The 20,691-nt window shown below is 53.1% G+C and overlaps 3 protein-coding genes across 11 annotated transcripts in view; 2 read left to right on the top strand and 1 right to left on the bottom strand.

The window, feature by feature from the left end:
* Nucleotides 1-6,306, top strand: part of NHERF2 (NHERF family PDZ scaffold protein 2) — a 40,945-nt gene extending 34,639 nt beyond the window's left edge. Inside the window, exons 6-7 of the mRNA XM_064461372.1 lie at nucleotides 324-386; nucleotides 3,470-6,306. Coding sequence (XP_064317442.1) covers nucleotides 324-386; nucleotides 3,470-3,628 — 222 coding nt within the window. The 3' untranslated portion in view covers nucleotides 3,629-6,306. The remainder of the gene's footprint in view (nucleotides 1-323; nucleotides 387-3,469) is intronic.
* Nucleotides 6,307-6,859: 553 nt separating this feature from the next.
* Nucleotides 6,860-13,829, bottom strand: NTHL1 (nth like DNA glycosylase 1). Of its 2 annotated transcripts, none has more exons than XM_064461373.1 (6): nucleotides 13,701-13,829; nucleotides 12,913-13,160; nucleotides 10,698-10,868; nucleotides 9,997-10,156; nucleotides 8,056-8,161; nucleotides 6,860-7,374 (listed from the first exon to the last, which is right to left on the bottom strand). In XM_064461373.1, the coding sequence occupies exons 1-6, from the start codon at nucleotides 13,780-13,782 to the stop codon at nucleotides 7,251-7,253; spliced, it is 891 nt and encodes a 296-aa protein (XP_064317443.1). In that variant the 5' UTR covers nucleotides 13,783-13,829; the 3' UTR covers nucleotides 6,860-7,250. The 2 variants fall into 2 exon arrangements, with proteins under 2 accessions (XP_064317443.1, XP_064317444.1); XM_064461374.1 differs by lacking the exon at nucleotides 8,056-8,161 and adding an exon at nucleotides 8,204-8,322 and having other exon boundaries at nucleotides 7,160-7,374.
* Nucleotides 13,830-13,927: 98 nt separating this feature from the next.
* The window catches only part of TSC2 (TSC complex subunit 2), a 35,817-nt gene continuing 29,053 nt past the window's right edge, over nucleotides 13,928-20,691 (top strand). For 3 of the 8 annotated variants that reach the window (XM_064461369.1, XM_064461365.1, XM_064461364.1), the window contains exons 1-10: nucleotides 14,516-14,806; nucleotides 15,271-15,435; nucleotides 16,313-16,399; nucleotides 17,052-17,162; nucleotides 18,000-18,144; nucleotides 18,260-18,377; nucleotides 18,849-18,897; nucleotides 19,298-19,423; nucleotides 19,783-19,856; nucleotides 20,197-20,323. In XM_064461369.1, coding sequence (XP_064317439.1) covers nucleotides 14,705-14,806; nucleotides 15,271-15,435; nucleotides 16,313-16,399; nucleotides 17,052-17,162; nucleotides 18,000-18,144; nucleotides 18,260-18,377; nucleotides 18,849-18,897; nucleotides 19,298-19,423; nucleotides 19,783-19,856; nucleotides 20,197-20,323 — 1,104 coding nt within the window. In that variant the 5' untranslated portion in view covers nucleotides 14,516-14,704. Of the gene's footprint in view, nucleotides 13,946-14,513; nucleotides 14,807-15,270; nucleotides 15,436-16,312; nucleotides 16,400-17,051; nucleotides 17,163-17,999; nucleotides 18,145-18,259; nucleotides 18,378-18,848; nucleotides 18,898-19,297; nucleotides 19,424-19,782; nucleotides 19,857-20,196; nucleotides 20,324-20,691 lie in introns of those variants that run through there. The other 5 variants (XM_064461370.1, XM_064461367.1, XM_064461366.1 and 2 more) reach the window with 3 other exon arrangements.

Raw genomic sequence — 20,691 nt, 5'->3', positions numbered from 1 at the left:
TGCAGCTTTAATTTAGGGGCTGAACAAGGCTGGTTTCAGCCCCGTTTAACCGCTGTTCCCAGTGGCAGGGAGGAGGTGAGCGGCTGTCTGCCGCTGGCAGGATGGGTACTGCGCTCGGCTGGGCGCGGGGGAGCCGCTGCAAATCCCAGGGAGCTCCTGCGTGCGCGCAGGGTCCCCCTGGCAGGACCCTCCCCTCCAGGCTCTGTTCCTGCCCGGGCTGGGATGTCCGTCCCCACCAGGCTGGGGCATTTTTCTGCCTTTTTATTTTTTTTTTTCTAATTCTATCTTTGTGCAAACTGGACTAACGTTTTAATTTCCACTAGCTGAACGGAGGATCCACATCTTCATCTCACAGTGACCTTCAGAGTCCTGGGAAGGAATCAGAGGTAAAAACCCCAAACATTCCCCCTCCCTTTTACATGCTGTTGTAGGTACTTCCTGGCCTTATGGTACTCTGTAACAACGCCTTTTTGTGCGTTTTCAGTTCTATCTCGCAGACTTAGGTACGCTTGTATCCATCCAGCAGGTGAAATACAGTTTTCTTTCATCCCTTGTGCTGTGGATGTGCATGAGATAGAGCCGCGAGCTGTCAGCGGCTGCCGGGTCCAGCACGTAGGTGGCTGCGTTTCTGGGGTAACTCCTTCAAGTGGCTGGTTGAGGGCTCGGGACCCTCGGGGCGACGTGCGCTGTAGCAGCTGCTGTCGCCGAGACGTACGTGCAAAGATGAGCATCTGTAAACTGCGCTTGCGAAGTGCCCCCTGCAAACCGGCGCCTGAGAGATGCAGCAGCATTCGGCCACAAATCGAATCCCATCCTGTTCTGCCTTCCTTCCCTTCTACCTTCAGTTGGGCAGAGGCTGAAACACGCAGGGTTTGATTAAATAGAGTTTAAGGAGACTCTGCGAGGTTTGGGTTATTGACTGTGTCTGTCCCCTGCCAGCGAGCCGCTGGCTCCACGGGCAAAGTTTGGGCTGCGAATTCGTTCCCCTCTTTGCCCCGGAGGGACAGAAGAGCTTGTGGGGGCTGCATGGCCTCTGCCAGCAGCAGCAGATGTCCCTTACTAAAGGATGAGTTTTGCCAGGGTGCGATGGATGCGTGCTCCATTCCCCGGGCGAGCTCCTGGCTCTGGGAGGACTCACACGTGCTTGTCCCTTCGGGCATCGTGACCTCGGGAGGAGGCAGCACCACCCCAAACCGAGCAGAGAGCGTCAAGGGGTAACGCAGTGCGTTAATTGGAGCTGCGTTGGGCAGTGACTTGTGCTCGAATAGTTCGAAAGGCGGTGTAAGATGAAAGGATGCCCACAAGAGTTTTGGATCTTAAGTGTAATTACACTGACAAGCTACAGGGCAGGAGGCGAGGCCGGGGAGGGCAGGAGGAGCGGAGCTGCGAGGTTCGAGTGCTGCTAACAGGGACAAGGCAGGCTAAAAATTAAAAAAAGCCAAATTTCTTTTAGCTTGGAGCACAGTGAATTTATCTCAGTGTTTAAAGGAGCTGCTCAGGATGGGAGGAGCAGGGATTTGGTGACCTGCAAGGCTGGGGCTATTCCTCTGATGGAGCCTGGCTGAGCGCCGCAGCGAAGGGGCAGACCTCGCTGTGCAAGCTGAATGAGTGACCGCAAGTAAATGCAAGGCATAGATTGGTATTGTCTTGGTGTTATTAATTTAGCAGGTTTTTTTTCTTAAAATATGAAGTAGGGGATTTCTAAAGTGCTCAAAAAGTTATCTTTAGCATGAGGCTCTGCTAAAAATAGAGGAATGCCTCCGTGCAGGTGCCCTGTGGGGTCTCTGCTGGTTCTCGGTGCTTGCGCTGTCGCCTGCGCCGATGAGGCTGGGAGCAGGAGTCTGACGGCAGCAAGTGCTCTCGCAGCCTCCTCCGAGCACCCAGAGCCTCTAAAACATCTTGAATGCCAGCTGCGTCTGAGAGCTGTGGTCAAACGCCTGCAGTCTGGCATCTCCATTTCTCTCTGAGCATTAAATAATACATGTCCTGATCCAATGGCTGCTGCCTTTGGAAAACCAGGCTGCGTCCCGGTGCCCGAGTGCAGCGGTTCCTCCCATGGAGTCACCTCTGGGCTGTTTCAGAGGTCGTTGTCCCACCTCTGCACGAGAAACCAGCGTCCGTGGGGGGTGGCGGGGGGTTTGCCTGCGGCGCTGCCCCCCAGCTCGTAGCCTGGCGTGCTCGTTCAAGCCACCACCCGGTTCAGTTTGCGTTCGTAAGCTGGAGCCATTGTCTTGCAGCGCTGGTGGAAGACCTGCCCGCGGTTATCAGCAGGGTTTGTGAAATCGTTATTTTGGAGCTTTGCATGCCTGGTAGGGCAGCAACGCGAGTAGGCTGGCTTTAAAATGTTTCCTTAAAACGGAAGGTCTCGATTGCGTGTGTTTTTGCCCACTGTTGACATGAGCGCGGTCGTGCAGCCGCTTCTCCCCGAGCTGGTCTCCTCGGGCACCTCTGGCCTGCCCGGCACCGAGACCTGGCAAAGGCTCAGTACAGATGTGATTGATGAAGCTGAAAGTTTAGATTGCGCCCGCTGTGGAGCGTGCTGCCCGCTGAAACCAGCTCTGATAACCAAGCCCTGGCAGGGATGATGCTTCTCCGACCTGTGGGGTTTGAGGGGCTCGGAGACCCGGTGCTGGGTCCCCAGCAGGGATGCGATGGAATAAAAGCATTTTGGCCAGGACGTTAGTTGCACCCTGGGGACGTGGTGGCCGTCCTTCACCCACTGCAGGAGCAAGAGGGTCAGGGTTAGTGGAGGGGTGCCTGGGGTTTCTGGATTGAGGCATTGCTGCCGGTGACTTTAGAAAAGAAGGCTAATTTTCTTAATATAAAAGTACTTTTATTAAGCAGATGGGAAGACGCTGTTTTCAGTACAGTTCCCAAAGCAAATACTGCCTTGACTGGTGTGTTACGGTGGCCGTGCTGGGCACAGCCGGCTGGGCACGCACCCCCCCTCCCCGCCTCGGTTAGCCACGGGTGCTCTGGGAGCAAACGGGTGCCCGGGCAGGCGAACCCCTCCCTGTGAGCCCCGAGGCTCGCCCAGCTTGCTCCCTCGTCCCTGCTTTCTGCCTGCACCAGGGGCCTATTTTCCATTTTCCCAGCAGACAAGCGGAGCAGCTTGTTTTCCCTCTGGCAGCAGCTTCTGTGTTTCTGCTTTTCCACTCCCAGCCGTGGCAGCCACAGATTCTTCGGGGGTGGGGGGAAAAATACCCCACAAAACACAACATAGTAAGTAAATCTGTGGCCACACGGGTGCTGCCGCCGCCAGTGAAACCACAGACGTGGCACGGGGGAAGGACTGTGACCTTCTGCTCCAAACAAACCCACCCTTGCGCGTTTGCTTATCGTACACGCTGGAGGAAACGCCTGTCCCGGGGCCACGCGGGGTGAAGGGCTGCAGGACGCCGTGGCCGTGCTCACAGCGGTGGGGGACGCGCTGCCGCGGGCTGACGTCTTCTCTCCCTTCTCCACGCAGGATGGAGACGCGGAGAAGAAGGACCCGTTTGAGGAGAGCGGGCTGACCCTGAGCCCAACGGCGGCCGAGGCCAAGGAGAAGGTGCGGGCCAAGCGGGTGAAGAAGAGAGCTCCGCAGATGGACTGGAACAAGAAGCGAGAGATTTTCAGCAATTTCTGAGCCTTGCTGGTGGCTGCCGGCTGCCGCTCTCCTGCCCCTGCCCCAGCTCGGACGTTTCTGAGGTGCCTACGCCCTGTCCTTCAGTGTCCATGTGAGATGCTTTGTGCTCTGCTCTTCACTGGTTGCTTTTACAAGGCGTATTTTAAAGTCCTTTTTTTTTTATTTTTTATTATTATTATTATTGTTGTTGTTGTTACTCACCAGCGATTCTCATAAGACAAATGTGACCAAAGCTCCTTTTCTTGCTTGCTCTTCAGCCCGGCTCTGGCTGCCCGCCATCCCCCGTTCCTATGAGAAAGGACTGGAAGAGTTTAACTCCTGTTTCTTACCTGCACCATTTAGGCTTCTGTTACTTTTTTTTTTTAAATTTGGGGTGTTTGTTTTGGTTTTGCGGGTGTCCCAGACTGAGCCCCGTGGGATGCTCTGTGCCCCTCTGCAAACGTCTTACGGCCTCGTGCCCCTGCCGTGGTGGGGGCCCTTGGGGTGGGGTGTACCTGGCACCCCCTCCCCAGCACCCCGTCTGCAGTATTAAATACTCACACGATGGGAAAACGGACAGTGGCTGTAAATGGCTCTTCTTGGCTTTGCTTTTGCAATGAAAACGTTTGTTTTGTTTTTAGGTTTTTTTTTAAATGAAGTCCCACATGTTTCCAGTTAGTTTAGGATCCTCCCTCCCCACCAGTGACTTCTGCCCTGGCAATAAAAGCCCCTTTTTCATCCCCGACAGCTCTGCAGAGGGGAGAGGGCAGGATTTAAAAACAAAACCCAAACCCAGCAGCCCAAATGCCGCAGGCGTCACCGTTTGCGGTCGTCGGTGCAGCGCTGAGCGGCGGGGGAAGGCAGGGAGCGGGGCCAGTCCTGCCCCGCGGCGCGAGGAGCAGCCTTGCGAGACGAGAAGAGCCACGAGATGCTACAAAAACTCTTTGGACTGACTTGAAAGCGATCACGACCCCGCATCTGTTTCCAGGGAGGAACGCGGGGCTCCGGTTCCAGCTGCGGGCTGGGCGCTGGGCAAGCGGGGCTCAGCTGCGGCTGTGCCTGGGTCCCGCGTCCGGGGTCCCGCGTCCTGGGTCCCGCGTCCTGGGTCCCGCCTGGTTTGTTACTTCTGGGCTGGTATTCGATGCCTCCAGCCCATGAGCAGAACCGAGTCCCTGTCTCGCCACCGGGAGTCCTGCAAAGCCCTGGGGTCTCCGCGGGGCTGGCAATGAAGAAGGCAGCGGTTTGATGGAGCGGGCAGTTGCTTTGGCTTTCTGTGGCCTCCTTTGAAAACACCCTGCTTTTGGTGTTAAAGCCTCAAAAACGTATCTTTAAAGCATTACAGATTAAGCCCATTTAAGCTCTTTATTACTTGCCTTTGGCCGTAAAGGAGGGAAGGTGACTAAGGTGAACTACAGCTCTCTCAGGTTGCAGGCAGAGGTGTTTCACCAGGGCAGGGTCCCGGCCGTGAGCTGGCCCCCTCCCTCCCACGCTCCCGCACCTCCCCAGGCCCAGCCACGGCGGCTGCCCGGTATTTCAGCCCAAATGCCGCGGCAGTGCTGGGAAGGGGCTGGGTACAGCAGGACAGTCGAGTACAGACCCACTTTTCCCAGCTAAAAGCCAACGGCAGCGCTCACGTGGCCGTCGACGACCACTTTACAGCAGGCGGCTGTGGGTTTGCCCTGCGTTACTCCAGTGCTGCTGTGTTACAGACCCGTGGCCTTTGGGCTAGTCAGCGCACTATGGCTATCGTAATGGCCCAAAGGATTGAGATAAAGGTGCCTTATAACATTTACTGCTGTCCTGGCAGCGGGCTGGGGCTCGGCACAGCGGCGGGGCGGGGGGCAGGAGCGGGGCCAGGACATCGGGCTTTACCCTGGGGGAGCAGCTGATGGCTGTTAGCTGGCTGGCAGGAGAGCACGGAAAGCCTCAGGGGTGAAGGAGATGCAATCTCTTTTACAAAAGTTATTGTTTAGGAATGGTGATGAGCTGAACAGGTTGAAAATAATGCCTTTGAAGAGGATCTGGTGCAGGTGTTTGGCTATCAGTGAGGAGACTGGCAGCGGGATGACGGCTTGGGACGCGGAGGGGTTTGCCTCGGCCATTAACATGACACCTCTTCCCTACCCCACTTCAAAGACAATTACCTGCTCTCTTTTTTTTGGCCCCCCCCCCCAAAAATATTTGCCTCTCTAAATCAGTCATCTTTTGAAGGAGCCCTTCTTTTTTCATGGTATGCACGTTGCTGCCCGTGCCTGCACAGCCAAACCCCCGGCAGCACCCCGGGCTGCGTGGGGCAGAGCGTGCCCATGCGACACCGAGCTAAAAGGCGCATCTGCCGATGCATGGCAGAGGGCAAAGACCTGTTTGTAAATACCGCCTTTCTCATACAAGACTGGCCCACGGTAGTTGCAGGGGGGAGGAAAAAAAGGCCATGTAGGTTTGAATGCAGATCAAAAGAAATCAGGTGTGCAAAGCTGTACTGGTAAGATTTGAAAAATCTTAATCTCTGCTTAGTCCATGGAAACTGCTCCTGGTTAAAGCACTTATATTTCTGACATCTTGTAGTTCAGTAGTAATTATTCAGTTCCTGTACATTTAACTTGGAAAAAAAAATATCAATAAAGTCTAAGGCTGTCAGCTGCATTGTAAAAACATAATGTACACTGTAATGTCAGTAATAAACTTCATTTTCCCATGTACCGAGTACTTATTTGCTCGTTCCTCATCTGTTTGGTAGGGAACTTCAGAGCAGAATTACAGCCTTCTTTAGCACATTATAAACTTTGCTTCCTCCCTTGCCTGTTTAAAGAGTAGCTGAAATTGTTCCTTTGAAGCCCTACAATGAAGTCAGCACTGCCCTTTCTTTGAAGAACAAAACACAGACGGTGCTGGTGTCCCTTGTCAGCTTCTGCAGCACACACTAGCCTGGCTCCTGTGGCCGCTGTAACCCTTGCTGGCACACAGAGAACCGAGCGATGCTGGCTTGTCTCCCGCCTGCCCCTGCTCTGCGTTACCCCCCGCTCTTCTACCAGGACCCAAAGGGCACTTGTCCAGGCAGCAGCCTCCTCTCATCCTGGCTCGTGAAGTCTTTGGTTGTACCTTATTCACGGCAGCCCCCGTCGCTGCCTGGGCTAGGCGGGCGCCTTGGCAGGTCGCGTGCTGCCTGCTCCGCACTGGTTGCTATGGTCTCACGCTCTGGTGAGGTCGCCTCCTGCTGCCCTGTGTTGCACAGATGCCAGCAAACCTCATGGGTGGAAAAAAACAACCAACCCCACCACCTTTATTAAATGCGTATTTACAAGCAGCAGCAAGTCCCCTAAGACAAAGCATTTCTCTCCAGCTAATCCTGACGCGGCACAGCCTGCTGCTCTGCCGGGACATGCTCAGGCCCTCACACGGGGGCTGGAGCCTTTAGCAGTGCTGCTAAGGACTGCTGCACTTTGAAAGACCCTTTTTTCCTCTCGAGCTCAGCCATTGCCAGCGGCTGCTCCCTCCCCGGAGATGCTGAGCTGGCTGCAGCAGTCTCCTGTTTCCCTGCAGTCACACAGCCAGCCCCGTGCAAAGCACAGCTTTACTAGGGCTCAGCTCTGGGCTGCTGCTGAGCCGAGGCAGCTTTGTTGCTCTACAAAGACCGGATGATCCCTCAGCGTGTCTTAGCAGCTGGGCAAATGTCTTGATTGAGGCACTCATTGCAGCGAGGATTCACAGGCAGGCAGGTCTGCTGGCCGAAGCCCACGAAGAGCCAGTTTATCTCCCTCCAAAGATCCCTGCAGTGAGAAGAAAAACATGAGCCTTCCGATACAGCTGCTTGGATGGGTTAAAGAACAGCCCGTGCTTTTAAATGGATCCCTTTCACCCACTGCCTGTTCCTCTTGGCTTCCCAAGGCGCCTGGAGGCGGGTCCCAGCTTCCTACGAAGAACAGTCCTCGTAACCTTTCCTGATCCCCCTGAACTGGGGTGGGGAGCAGAGGACAGACACACACGGTGTCTGTGGTCATTCTCTTGTGCTAAGGCATGTGCCAGATATGGCGCTGCAACAGAGTACCTGTCAGCTGGCATGTGATACTGAAGCTTCAGCATCAATGAAGGCCAGAATCCAGCCATGGTCTGATCTTGCTGTGGCTGTTACGCTCAGCAAGGTCCTGTGTAGAAAAGCACCTGGCTTGGGTCACGGTAAACTTGTCCAGGCACGAATCAGGCACCAGGACCTCCAGACCTGCACTAGTGGTGACTGATATACCTGATAGGCATGAAACAGCCAGCTGAGAGGCTGCTAGTGCAGCTCTCTGGGAGAGGAGAAGCACCTGCAGATTAATCCCCCATAAAGAGGAGGGACCCAAAGCGCAGTCACTGGAAGTGCTGTAAGCAGGACTGCGTGCAGACATGGCTCCTGCAGCTAACTCGAGGGGCTTGGTGTGGAGGAAGGAGGCTGGGGTCTTGGGCCTCACCTGGGCAGCCAGTCCTCCAGTGCTACCCGAGTTTCCTCGGGGTATCGGGTCTCCTTCTTCACCCACTTCAGCCTGTTTGTGATCCTGTGCACGTGGGTGTCCACAGCTAGGAAGGGAGAGCCCAGAGTTTAGGTGGGGGCAGACACACCTGAACGGAGAGAGCACAGCCAAAAGCTGCCTGTCACAGCGCACCAGGTACAGCGCCCTGCACGGGCTTCCTCCAGGGGCCGGCAGGACCAGGCAGGTGAAGCAGGAGGGGAGGCTCACCTGCAGAACAAAGGTGCTGCTTCCTTCCTAGGCCCAGAGCCAAAAGCAAGATGGGATAGATAGCTCACACCACGCAGCTACCGACACACTCGCACAATCTGACCCAGCCTCTCTTCAAAGGTTTGCGTGCTCTGATCTAGCAGGCACAGGGCAGCCCGTCCCTGGTTCTCTTCCTCCCTGTTTCAGCTGATGTTACGCAAGTTGCAATCTCTGCCCCTTAGTTTACCCAGATGGAAAACACATTTCATAATACCCACCAACACAAGAGGGTTTGTGAGGCTTAAATGAATGTTTATAAAGTGCTTTGAGCTAAAAAGCTCTGAATGCAAAGTATATTATTGTTAGATCAGTAGCGATAAACCTGTCTCTATGGCTAATTGGGCAAAACCCAGGAAATTGCTGTAAACAGGAAGACTTAGTCTTGCCTCCTAAATCAAAACCGAGCACACAATTATTTGGAAAATAGTTGGCTAGTTTGGCTCCCTCTAGACTCCCCTCCCCCACAGCAGGGAGAGAACAACAGACCCCAAAGCGCCGTTGACTCGAGTGCAAGAGCCACATTTTGTACAGCTGACGGTCACCAGCGGGGCGGCGGGAGTCAGCTGCCGCCCGCGCTGACCTTGGGCTGCGTGCTCGCCGCGGCAGCAGTCATTCATCAGGTGGCACCACTCCTAGCTTTCCCAGGGCTCCTCTATTAAGCAGCAAATACACTTGGAATATTAATCTGTCCCCAGGGGCCCCCTGGGCCGGGCAGCCCGCCGGGACGCCGCAACTGATTGTCCAGCCCCATCTGCCGGCTGCTGTGGGGAGCTCTGCTGCCAGCCACGCTCCCCTCCGTGCTCCCCAAACAAACATCATGGTCCCCAAAGGAGCATCGTGCAGGAACGAACCTGCCCAGGGTCTGGCCGGGGCCCACCGCCGTCGCAGACTTCCTCCCAGCCCATCACTGCTAACGCACACGGCTCCACGGGTACGGCTATGCGCTCTCCTACGCTCTCTGTTCAATAAGCACGGCAAATAAACAAATGCACCTGCGGTCACCTATCACCCAGCTGCAGGAACGAAAGCAGATCAGAAATTCTGTAGCTACAGATTGCCTGAGATCATTTCTTTCTAAGACCCATCATGAATTACCGATTTCAAATGGTAACTTTGACTAAGCCTTGCTTCTGCCCTCTCATGGCTTGCCAAAGAAAAATCCCAGATGAGATTTGTTTAAACGGAAGCAACCCTGGGAAAAAATAACGTCAGACTATCCTAAAAGTATCCTGAAATCACAAAATAATCTCCATCTCTCTTTCACTTGACACCAAAGAGATTTCAAAGCATTATTCTGCTAGCACATCTTTCTGGATGCCTACCCAATTCGGCAATACTTGCACTGCTTACCAGCATCCGAGGGGAGGAACAGACTGCCCTTGGAGATTTCTTCTATCAAATTTGGGGCAAAACAGTAGCTGGATCCACGCTTAAGTCCTCTAGCAACTCATCAGCTGTGAGCGGTCGAGGCTCACATCCCTCACCCACCCAAATACTCTGCAGATGACTATACTGAAGTGATGCTATCAGGCTCCCAGGGCAGGCAGTTTACCCAGCTGAGATGCTTCCCCTCTGCCCAGAGAATGGATCAGGCAGGATTTAGGAGGGGAATGAGGAAAACATGGTCCAACCTACCTATCCCGGACACACTGTCCCAGGCAATGTTCATGGCAAGGTGGGCCATTTTGGGCCCAACTCCTGGCAGCTGGACCAGCTCCTCCACAGTTCTCGGTATGTCGCCCCCGTACTTCTGCTTCAGGATGGCTGTTGTCTGCTTTATGTACTTCACCTTGTTCTGGGAAACCAAGGGAAAAAGGCAGAAAATCCAAGTTGCCCTCCAATACAGGGAAAAGAGACAAACAGCTCAGAGAACAAACCGTTCCCGAGCGTATGTTACATACGAGGCCACACACTGGAGTTTACAGAGGAGAGACAGAGGTCTTTGACTTCTTGAAAGCAAAACACTGAGACCTGAGCAGCTGTAACGTCCCCTGCACACTCCAGGCACTGCAGCAAACAATCTTGCTGTGAATACAAATTGCTAAAACTGGTGTAAAATACAGCCTTCAGCTTTATCCCAGGGGAAAGATCACCGCGGGGCACGGCACGCAGGCTGAATGGGGGTGCGTCTCTCAGGAGCAGGGCTGGTTCGCACCCACCTCCTGCCTTCATCCCTTGCTGGCAGCTCAGCGACTGGCCATGAGTACAGCCCACAAAGGACAAGCCTGCACCCGCCCTGCGCTCCTCTCCTGGGCCCCTGACCTGCGTGGATGCGGAGGACAGTAGAGGGAGTTCCTCCGCACGCACGTTGGGTGCTGCCACGATCCTGCACTCACCCTCCAGAATCCTACAGGGTAAATGATCTGCCCAAGCGTCGCATCATCCATCTGCAAAATAGTGTCGACCGTGAGGCCATGCTGCCTCAGGCGCAGCATGGCGGCTGATGTTACTTGGTCCTTGGTCTGGCTGGAAAGCATCAGCGACAGCAGAACTTGGTAGCGCATAACCTGGGGAAAAGGAGACAGTGAGACACGCCACGTTCTCCGGCCGCCTCGGGGGCTCGGTTCTACCACCCGGCACCATCTTCAGTCCAGTGCACAGCATGGACCTACCTTCTTTCAGCCACATCAGCCTACAAGAGGCTGGAAGGCTGCAACAGAAATAATCCATAACCTTTTACTTCTACCACACAATAAAGGAAGAAGAGAAACACCTTCGATCCAAGCAGTCAGCATGTGTAAAAGGGCAGAGAGCAGCTACCGCCTGCTGGGATCTCCCATCCAAGGGTGCCAATGCTTATCTACAAAGGGTCAGAGAAAGCTTTTCCTGATGAGGGGATTCTCAGGGGACCCCACAGGACGCAGAAGTACAAACGCCCAATGATTTTTCATGCAACTTCTGCTCTAAAGGAGCTTTTGAAAATCCTGTCCCTTTCCCACTAGGCTTCAGTACGAACTGCGTGTCTGGCTCCAGTGAGCTCCTTATGAAACCAAATCTAAAGAACTGGGATCACAGAGGCTGGGAGATGAAGCACAAAACCCACAAATTCCTCCGATGCTGTCATGCAGGGTTTAGCCCATACTATTCACCTCCTGTTTTGCAATTGATTTTTCCCCAGATCAATTCTGTCCCCACCAGAACAAGGATGATGCAAACTAACCTGGACCGAGCCAGGATAACATGCAGTACGAGCCTTCCTTCAGCTCTCTTACAAACAAAGTTTACAAAACTGCAGGTGCACCAGGAAAAAATCTCCGAGTGCACGGAAATTGTGTGCTGAGGGTTACAACAACCACTTTTTCTTGGAAGCAACAACCCTGCTTCCCTAGGGAAGAAAAGTTATTTCTGTACCGGGTACCGTGCCCCCCCCCCCGGCCCCAGAGCTGCGCTTGGCACCAGCCCACATGGCTGCGGAGCGTGTGACGCTGTCTGAACCCAGAGTCAAAGCTAACCGTTTTCCCCAGGGACCCAAGCCCAAGACACGACACCAGCAACAAGGACAGCGCTACATGTGCTGAAGCTGTGCAGCTGTGTCTTCAAGACCCCTCCCTCGGAGCCCGGCAGGTCACTGTGGAGCACACGACTCCCACCCCGCTGCTCCGCTGAGCCTGCCTGCGGGTTATCTCCGGGTTCCCGCACCAGCGCTGCGTGCGGGCAGCGCAGCCTTGCATCCCTGGGTCCCCGCGCTGCGCCACGGCCTCGCTCCGCTTTGTTTTTTGTACTGATGCAAATGGTCCCCTCAGAGGGAGGTGTCATCTGGGGCCTTTGATTGCCTTCCCAGGCCTGGGGAGCACAGTGCCGTCCCAGTACGGCCCTTCCTTTCAACCAGTATCCCCTTGAAAGTGGGCCACAAGAGGGGAGGAAGACAACCTATGCTTATGTGCTGCTCTGAAGAGCATAAAAGCAGCATGGAACGTTTCTTTGCGGACCCCCTCGCCTTTTCTCTGTACTGATTTTCCTCTGTATTACAGGGCCATCTTGCTAGATACTTTCCTTGGACTCCTACAGAGATTTTTAAGAAAAAAGGGACATGCTTTCACACCCTGCCAGCCTGCCCCAGAAGACAGCACTGCCACGATACACTCTCAGGGTCCAAAATCATCCTACTTTTGCCTCAGCTCCTGCACTTGGTTCGGCCTGCTAACTCTTCCGGCAGCAGTTTAAGCAGAGGACAAGGGCCTTTCACAGCTGTGTTTGCTAGCTGGTCTCTAATGCCCAGCATGGGCTGAATATGAGCAGGAAACACCTCAGAAAACACCCACTGCCATTTCACAGGGACTGTCTGAAGCCAACGAGCCCAGTATGGGAGCCTCCTGACTCTCTTCCTCCAGCAGGATGAACGGTTCCTCTCATATGCATGCTTGTGCAGTAACCTCGCGTGGGACAAATCCCAGCCTAGAGTCCTGATATGCCTTACGTTTATTTTTCTGTTCTGGAGATATCCCAAACGGGACATATCCAGGGGCAACATGAGGATGAGGAAGGCCAGAGGGCTGCAAAGGTGAGGCTGTATTTTCCTGCACCTGCCTGATGGAGCAGGGTGTTTGTTACCTGTGGAGGTGCGCTGCTGTCATAACACTTCTCCACTCCCATCTCATCAACGGGAGCGTCTCTGTTCCTCCTCATCTCCCGGATGCGCTCCAGCTGCAGCCGCCAGTCCTGCGGCTCCCAGCGTGGTCTCTGGGGCTCAGACGTCACCTGCTCCACACCATCCCCCTGCCCAGCGTCGTAGGCAATGGCGATGCTCTTCCTCCTCCTGCTGCGCCTCGGGATGCTGGCTGTGCTGTGGACCTGGCTCGCTGCAAGAGATGGGAGAGGGATTCTCAGGGCTGAGGCCAGGGGAAAGAATCCTTCGTCTCCCACCAGAGCCCAGCGTCAGCCCCGCATGCTGGCGACCACCCGTAGGACCATGACAAGTGGGACCCTGACAAGGACTGAGCTCGCCTTCCCCATAGTCCCAACCCAGCAGAGACACCTCCATCCACCCAGCTCTATCTGGAGCCAGCCGTGGGGCGAGGAGCGGCTGGGAAGGACCGGGGGGAACAAGTGACAACAGTCGGGGGCACATGTCGCCCAACGGGGACGCGTGTCCCGCACACACGGGGGAGGACAAGATGCGTCCCCAGGCCCACAGGCAGGACAGCTACCACATCCCGGGCTGCGAGGGGGACGTGACGAGGACATCGTGCCCCTGAGCCCCCGGCCCGGCCCGGCTAGGCTAGGCTGGGCTTGGCTCTCACCCCTGGCTTGCAGGCCCCCCTTCCCGTGCGAAGGCCGGGCTGGGCCTGGCCGCACACGACCCCACCAACCCCGAGGAACACCGATCACTGCCCCCGTACCTCCGGCCGCCCCCCGGGCCCTGCCGAGCCGCCGGGCCACCGCCCGCCCCCCGCCCCCGGCGGCGGGGAGGGCCGCGCACATGGCGGCGGCCCCCGGGCACTACCGGTCCCGGCGTGCCCCGCGGCGGGCGCGGGCGCCGGAAGAGGCGGGACTTCCGCTGGGGGCGGGGCGCGGGCCGGGGGGGCCGGCGCGGAGCGGGGCGCGGGCCGGGGGCGGCGGGGCCGGGCCGGGCCGGGGGCGGCGGGTGAGTGAGGGGGGGGAGGAAGGGAGCGGGGCGGGGGGGGTCGGTGGGCGAGCGGCCGCCCCCCCGTGTCCTGGGGATGCGGGGGTCTGGCGGGGCCTAGCGGGAGGCGGGGCCTTGCTGTGCCCCGGGGGGTGTGTGGGGCTGCCCCCGGCTGGGGAGGGGTGTCCCCCCGGGTGTCCCCCCCGTCAGGGACCGGGGTGTGCTGGGGGAGCCCGTGGCCTGTCCCCCGTGCGTGTCCGTAAGGGGTTGTGGCATGTACCGGGGCAGGGGGCTGTGGGCTGTGGTGTGTCCCCTGGTGATGTGGGGCTGTGGGCTGTGTCCCCTGGTGATGTGGGGCTGTGGGCTGTGGTGTGTCCCCTGGTGATGTGGGGCTGTGGGCTGTGGTGTGTCCCGTAGTGATGTGGGGCTGTGTTGTGTCCCCTGGGGCGGTGGGCTGCGGGCTCTGGTGTGTCACTCGGGGGGCTGGGCTGGGGGCTGTGGTGTGTCCCCTGGTGATGTTGGGCAGGGGGCTGTGGCGTGTCCCCGGGGAGCACAAGGGGTTGCTGCCGCGTGTCCGTGAGTGCGGGGAAGGTGGTGGCGTGCCCGTGGGGGCATGGGGCGTAGCCGTGGGGGCTGCTGGGTTTGTGTGGGAGCGTGTGCCGAGGTCAGGGTGCTGGGGCTGCGCCAGCATGCCAGGAGCGGGTGTCCCCCTCTGAGCTGGGTGCGGGGCTCCCCGAGGGGCAGTGGGCTGGGGCTGGCTGGGGAGACAGTTTCTGAAGGATGTTGCTGTCCATGTGCTGTTGGTGTAATGGGTGTGCTTGTTCTCGCTCCCCCTCTTTCTCCTTGCCATGGCAGCATTTGGATGTTCGAACACTCAGATTTGTAAGTCCTTCCTCACACCTGGCTGCTTTCAACATCTGCTTTACAGTGCCCTGTGCTTGTGCGTTGCTTTTGGACTGGGAACGAGTGCTTCAGCTCGTGCCCGCCCAAAAGTAGGGGGTGTGCGTTTATACTTCAGAAATCAGCCCAGGGGTTTGAAAATGGTGGTTGCTCTGGGCGGGCTGTGGTGGTGCAGGGTGTTCAGAGCTCCCAGAGAAGGGTAACCCCGAGCTGCCCGTTCCATGGGTAGCTGCAGGACGTGGGTGCTGGAGGCAGGAGCAGCTCAGGCTCCACACGCCTGCGGGCTCCTCGCTGTTTCGTCCTCAGCGCTGGGCTTCTCCTTTGTTTGAAACTGTTCGAGACACCAGAGCTGTTTGTGAAAGCCGTGTTGTGACGGCTGTTAGTGGTGGTTTCTTGCTTATTCCCCTTGGGTCTCCCTTAACAGAAACGCTGTTCTGTATTTGCAGGGGCTCCGCGCTGCTTGCTTGTCAGCAATGGCAAAGCCTCAGAGCAAAGATTCGGGACTGAAGGAGAAGTTCAGGAATCTCCTGGGGCTGGGAACATCCCGGGGAAGTTCAAAGTCATCGGAGGGCAAGCAAACAGAGTTTATCATCACTGCAGAAATACTCAAGGTGTGAGAACTGACTGTAGTGAAGGTGGGGACAGTGCCTGGATTACCTGAGCCGAGAGGGTCAGAAGGAGGGCTCGCTCATTCTCCTTTCAGCTTTGGCATTCTTCCCCTCTCCAGTCATGCCGTTTTATGTTATCTCTCAATTCATTCTCTAGTGAAATGGGTGTAAAACTCACCTACTTTGAAGTTATGGCATTTTAGTTATTCAGTGTTTGAATACTTTTGAGATATTTGATAGGGTGGTGTCATCTTCTGTTGGGTTACAGGGAGTTTCCTTAAAATATGTTGGTTTTTTTATAGCCTGAGCTTGATGAAGTTTGTGTGGTGGCAGTTAGCTCAAGCTGGAAACTTTCTATTTTATGAAAACCTTACGGGTTTGTGACAATTTGAAAAAAAAATTGATTCCAGTAATTGGTACAGCAAGTCTGTAAGGAGAATAGTTGGCACGCAGGGAGGAAAACACATAAAAGGAAGGAGGAGACCATAATCCCCTCCCGTCTGTGCTGGAGCAGCCAAGCTCTTACCTGCTGGAAGGCTGGGGAGCCAGATGTGATGTCCCTCCGTTCTCTGCCCTTCTCCCGGGAACTGGGCGAGCACCACAGCCAGTGTGTTTCTAACTTTTCTGAAGAAAATGAGATATTTTGCCCTGGAGGTGAAAAGCTGCTTGGCTCCCGATCTGTGAAAGTTCTAGTTTTGACAAATCATTTACTAATGGAAAAAAGTTTTTGGAGAAATTCCTGAAAAGCTCCCGTGATGACTAATGGTTAGCTCATTTTGGACAAATGCGTAATTTATTTGCCAGCGGCTCACGATCCCCTTTGAGAAGTGGGTGTTTCTAGTAAGATAAACTGTTAACTTATTTCTACATTTCTTTCCAGGAACTGAGCATAGAATGCGGGTTAAGTAATAGGATACGAGCGATCAGTCAAATTTGCGAAGTGGCAAAAACAAAAAAAATCGAAGAGGTGAGTTTCAAAGCGTTCAGTGAATATTGGAAGGATGAGTATTTAAGCAACAGCTTTTAACCTAAGAGGCTCCTGTAGTTTAGACTGCCTTTTAAAATCGGTAATCCCACAAACTGTTTTGTGCTGTCCAAACCTGCGGAAGGGCGGCTCACGTGCCAAGGAAATTAGTCTTGTCCAGCCCCCCAACGGTGGGGCAGGGAGGACACAGCTGACAGGCTTCCTGAACTGAATGGAAGGAGGCTGCTGCGAGCATGCAGGCCTGTTCAGGACGGTTCACGGGAGATGATGTTAATCCTGTAGAAGAGGTGTTTGCTAGCTCCTTGCGTCTTGTTAATAAGCACCCTCAGATTGGTTTTAAACTCATCTTGTATTTGCGTGAAGGTTTCTGCACAAATGTTCACACTGAAGTAAGTGTGTGAAGGAAGAACTTCAGTTACTGGGGTGCAGGTTGTTATGTAGGATGGGATTTGTGTTTCATCTGAGCTCAGGACGGGCAGGTGAGAGTGTCCCTCAGAAAAGAGAACTCTGGATATGAAATCCCTGGAGATCTTGTTCGTTAACTCGCCATAATTAATGTCTGATTTACTGGGTAAAGATCCCAGAAGAAGCTTAAAGTTTCCTACTCTTGCCTGTCTCCTGTGATTGTTTTCAGCACGCAGTGGAAGCAATATGGAAAGTGGTAGCCGATATGCTCCAGCCAGAGCGCCCCGTCGAAGCCAGACATGCTGTTCTTCATCTGCTAAAGTCAATCGTTCAAGGACAGGTGAAAACAAACAAACTGTAGAAGAAACACTACACTTAAACTAGGGTTTGTGCAGAGTATGAGCGTGAAAAATACTGGGTGGCTCTTCTCTGCAACTTTCCACGGTTCTTGCTTTGGTTGTGTGGGAAGAGGAAGCATTTAAATTTAGGTCTTGGTCTGACCTCATAGCAAAACTCTTCATACAGCTTGTAGGAACCTTCTCTGTTCTGGGGCAATGCTCTTGAAAAAGAGGAAATACTTTGGGTTAAGTTCAGCCTAGTACAGCAAATTTTATGTGGTCTTTGCCCAGACCTGCTAGTCCTAGTCTGCAGCTGGTTTTGGTGTTTCAGCATGACAAGTATGCAAGAAGTTCTGTATGAGATACTTTTCTAGCCTGGCCAAGTTAAACATACTACGAATTCTTCAGCTTTAACGATGTGCCATACAAACGTACGAATGTATCAGACCAAAGTTCTAGTTTTCAGTATTCTGAAAAAGTAGGGGTAGGTGCTTAGTAAAGAATAGGCATTGATTCTGGTTTGTCGGCTTGGGTTTTTTTCAAATACTATACGGGCAGTGCTGTCAGCTGCAGTTTCCATGGATTACTTTGTGTATTGGGTGTCTATGTGTTGCTGGACAAAATGCCTCCAGCCCTGAGTGCTGCTGTAACAGGTTGAGAAGACCTGAGCCATTGTCAGGAGCCAGTAGAGGTTGGGGGAGACTTTCATAGCCCGTAGGAAAGGAAAATCATTTCAGGCATGAAGATCACTGTTACAGACCTTGAGAAGGTCCAGGCCTTAACTGTCTTTTTTCATTAGTGACACTGTTATTCCCCTCCCCTCTTTTTTTTTTTTTAAGGGTGAGAGATTAGGGATCCTCAGAGCACATATTTTTAAGGTTATTAAGGACTATCCCTCCAATGAAGACTTGCATGAACGGCTTGAAGTGTTCAAGGCTCTAACGGAGAATGGACGATACATCACCTACTTAGAGGAAGAGTTAGGTGAGTGTTGTCTCTACCCCACTTCCCTTTGGTGGGAATAAGTGATACGAGCCCAGGGTAGTGGTAACGCGTCTGGGTAGAAAGCATATTGTAACAGTTTGTCTTTCTTCTTTAGCTGACTTTGTACTGCAGTGGATGGATGTTGGTTTGTCTTCCGAGTTCCTTCTGGTTTTAGTGAACCTGGTGAAATTCAATAGCTGCTATCTGGAAGACTATGTAGCTGACATGGTCCAGTAAGTTGGGGTTTTTTTAGCTCCTCTGTGCTTATTCTTGGTAAGCGATAGGAGAAAATTGCAGATCAATACAGATACAGATAGGTGGAATCTTTTTTCCTCCAATCTGGATCTGTGTCATTCCTGGTCATACGTGACATTTCTGACAAACACTAGATTTTCAGTTCCTACAGGGTTCAGATCTGGGTTAGTTTAGCTGCGTGTGCTTTCCCCATTTCATGGGATGGACCTGACTGCATTGCTTAGTCTCACAAAGGGTCTCTGCTGTTGCATTAGGGTGGGTCACATTTAAGTGCAACTTTAAGCTAACTTTATAAAAGAGGTTGTAGTGTTGAGTGTCTCTAGGAGTGTTATCAACAGTTGGGAATGATGAGTGAAATAATGTGCCAGTTTACGTCTGTTTTTGCTCTTTGTAATTTGCCTAAAATCATGTTAAGCAAACAATTGTAAAGAAATGTTCTTTCCTAACAGCAAGATATGCCTCTTGTGCATTCAGACTTCGTCATCGGTGGACATAGAGGTCAGTAATTTGAGTCTCTCTTAGTACTTCAGAGTTCCTTGGAATTCTTTGAAACTGTAACTTTTACAAACAAAATCAGATGATCAGACTCTCAGTTTACTCTCTTCTTACAAGAGAGCTAATACAATGTTATGAAGTGTTTCTAAGCCATTGAATCTCGTACACCAATAATCATTTTATTCTAAGACAAACAGAGCACGGATAAATCTGATAAGTGATTCAGTTTTTCAGCAGTGCTTTTTATGGTTTACTTTCCATTTGCAATTAAATATATATATAAAAAAAGACATATCTGCATCCCTTTTCACTTCCAGAAGATTTCCTCATCTGCCGGGTTAGGATTTGACCTGCTTTATTCCTAGACAAGTGTATAACCGTTTTGTCTTTCTCTTTCCCCAAGATTTCCTTGCAAGTCCTAGACGCAGTTGTCTGCTATAACTGTCTGCCGTCAGAGAACCTGCCAGTATTTATCATCACTCTGTGCCGTACCATCAACGTGAAGGAGCTCTGCGAGCCGTGCTGGAAGGTCAGAACTTCCCTGTAGTTTTGTTTTTTGGTGAGGTCGCTGGTTTGGCCTCATGGATGCAGTGTCAGATGTGCCTGTGCACATTTGCCATAAATTTCAGTTTGTTTTCAAGCGTAAATTAGTAATTGTTTCAGGCATTAAGGGGTGGGCACATTGTTAGTGTAAGTCCTGTCCTGTCCACGGAATTTCCCCATAGTTTCCTCTCAGCTGATGTGACAGGCTGCCTTTTCTCTAGGGACGTGGAAATGGCCGGACACATTTACTTACCATGAGTGGGCGTGATCGGCCAGCTAACTGCGGGTTTAGGCTAATGGGTGTTTTAACAGTTGGATATTTAAGTGTTCTCATTGAATTTGCAGCTTATGCGCAACCTTCTGGGAACTCATTTGGGACACAGTGCCATCTACAACATGTGCCGGATCATGGAAGATAGGTAAGGAAGGTGTATCCAAGGAATTCAGTAGAGGTCCCGCTGAGATAGGCAGGGAGTCACTGACCTCAGTAGAACAAGCTGAAGGTTCTGGTGCTTGGAAATGAATTCCCTTCCTAGTTACGTTGCTGGAGTGCTCATTTTTTGGCTTCTCTGAATTTAATTTTCTTTTGTTTAAAGTTGTACTAAACAATCTTCTGGTTTTAATGTTTGTAAATTGCTGTGCAAGGTTCTGATGTCTAGCAGCTGGGGATTGCTGTTTTCACAGCGTATATTCCTATTGACTCCTGCATGCTAAAATAATTATAGCATGGTCTAAGACTTTCCTTCCTTCTGGTCTTAGAGCTTACATGGCGGATGCAGCGCTGCTGAGAGGAGCTGTGTTCTTTGTGGGGATGGCTCTGTGGGGTGCTCATCGCCTCAATTCACTCAAGAATTCCCCAACTTCAGTGCTGCCTTCATTCCTCAAGGTAGGATGGGATGCTGAGGGAACTTTTTACTCAGGTATACAGCTGGACCTGTACAAATTCAGAACAAAAATGTGGTCCCCTACACTAAAGAGATCTTTGTATGTCTGAAAGATGAGACGCAGCAATTGGGTATGGGGTGAAGCATGGGGAGACAGTGAAACAACAGAGGATTAAAGTTTGAAAGTGAGACCTCCTAATGGAATTATCTTTGTTGGCCAGAAAAGCAAAGTCTGAATTCTTTTCACCAAATATCTACATTGTGGGTTCTTTAGCTTAAAATATAAAAACAAAGCAAAAACTTTCACTCTTTCCAGCGTGTGGTACAAAAAGTAGAGGGGTGGTGTCTTCAGGGACAGCCTCGGAGCTCT

The sequence above is a fragment of the Phalacrocorax carbo genome, chromosome 10, assembly GCF_963921805.1.
Source record: "Phalacrocorax carbo chromosome 10, bPhaCar2.1, whole genome shotgun sequence".
NCBI classification, from domain to species: Eukaryota; Metazoa; Chordata; class Aves; order Suliformes; family Phalacrocoracidae; genus Phalacrocorax; species Phalacrocorax carbo.
This window is presented reverse-complemented; position numbering and strand designations above follow the sequence as displayed.

What these genes read in the sequence shown, in the direction of transcription:
- NTHL1 (XM_064461373.1), bottom strand. Translation starts at nt 13,782, where the DNA reads ATGTGCGCGGCCCTCCCCGCCGCCGGGGGCGGGGGGCGGGCGGTGGCC. An exon ending in GGCCCGGGGGGCGGCCGGAG is followed by an intron (nt 13,161 to 13,700) that starts GTACGGGGGCAG and finishes CATCTCTTGCAG; the next exon opens with CGAGCCAGGTCCACAGCACA. An exon ending in GGACAGTGTGTCCGGGATAG is followed by an intron (nt 8,162 to 9,996) that starts GTAGGTTGGACC and finishes CTCCCTTCCTAG; the next exon opens with CTGTGGACACCCACGTGCAC.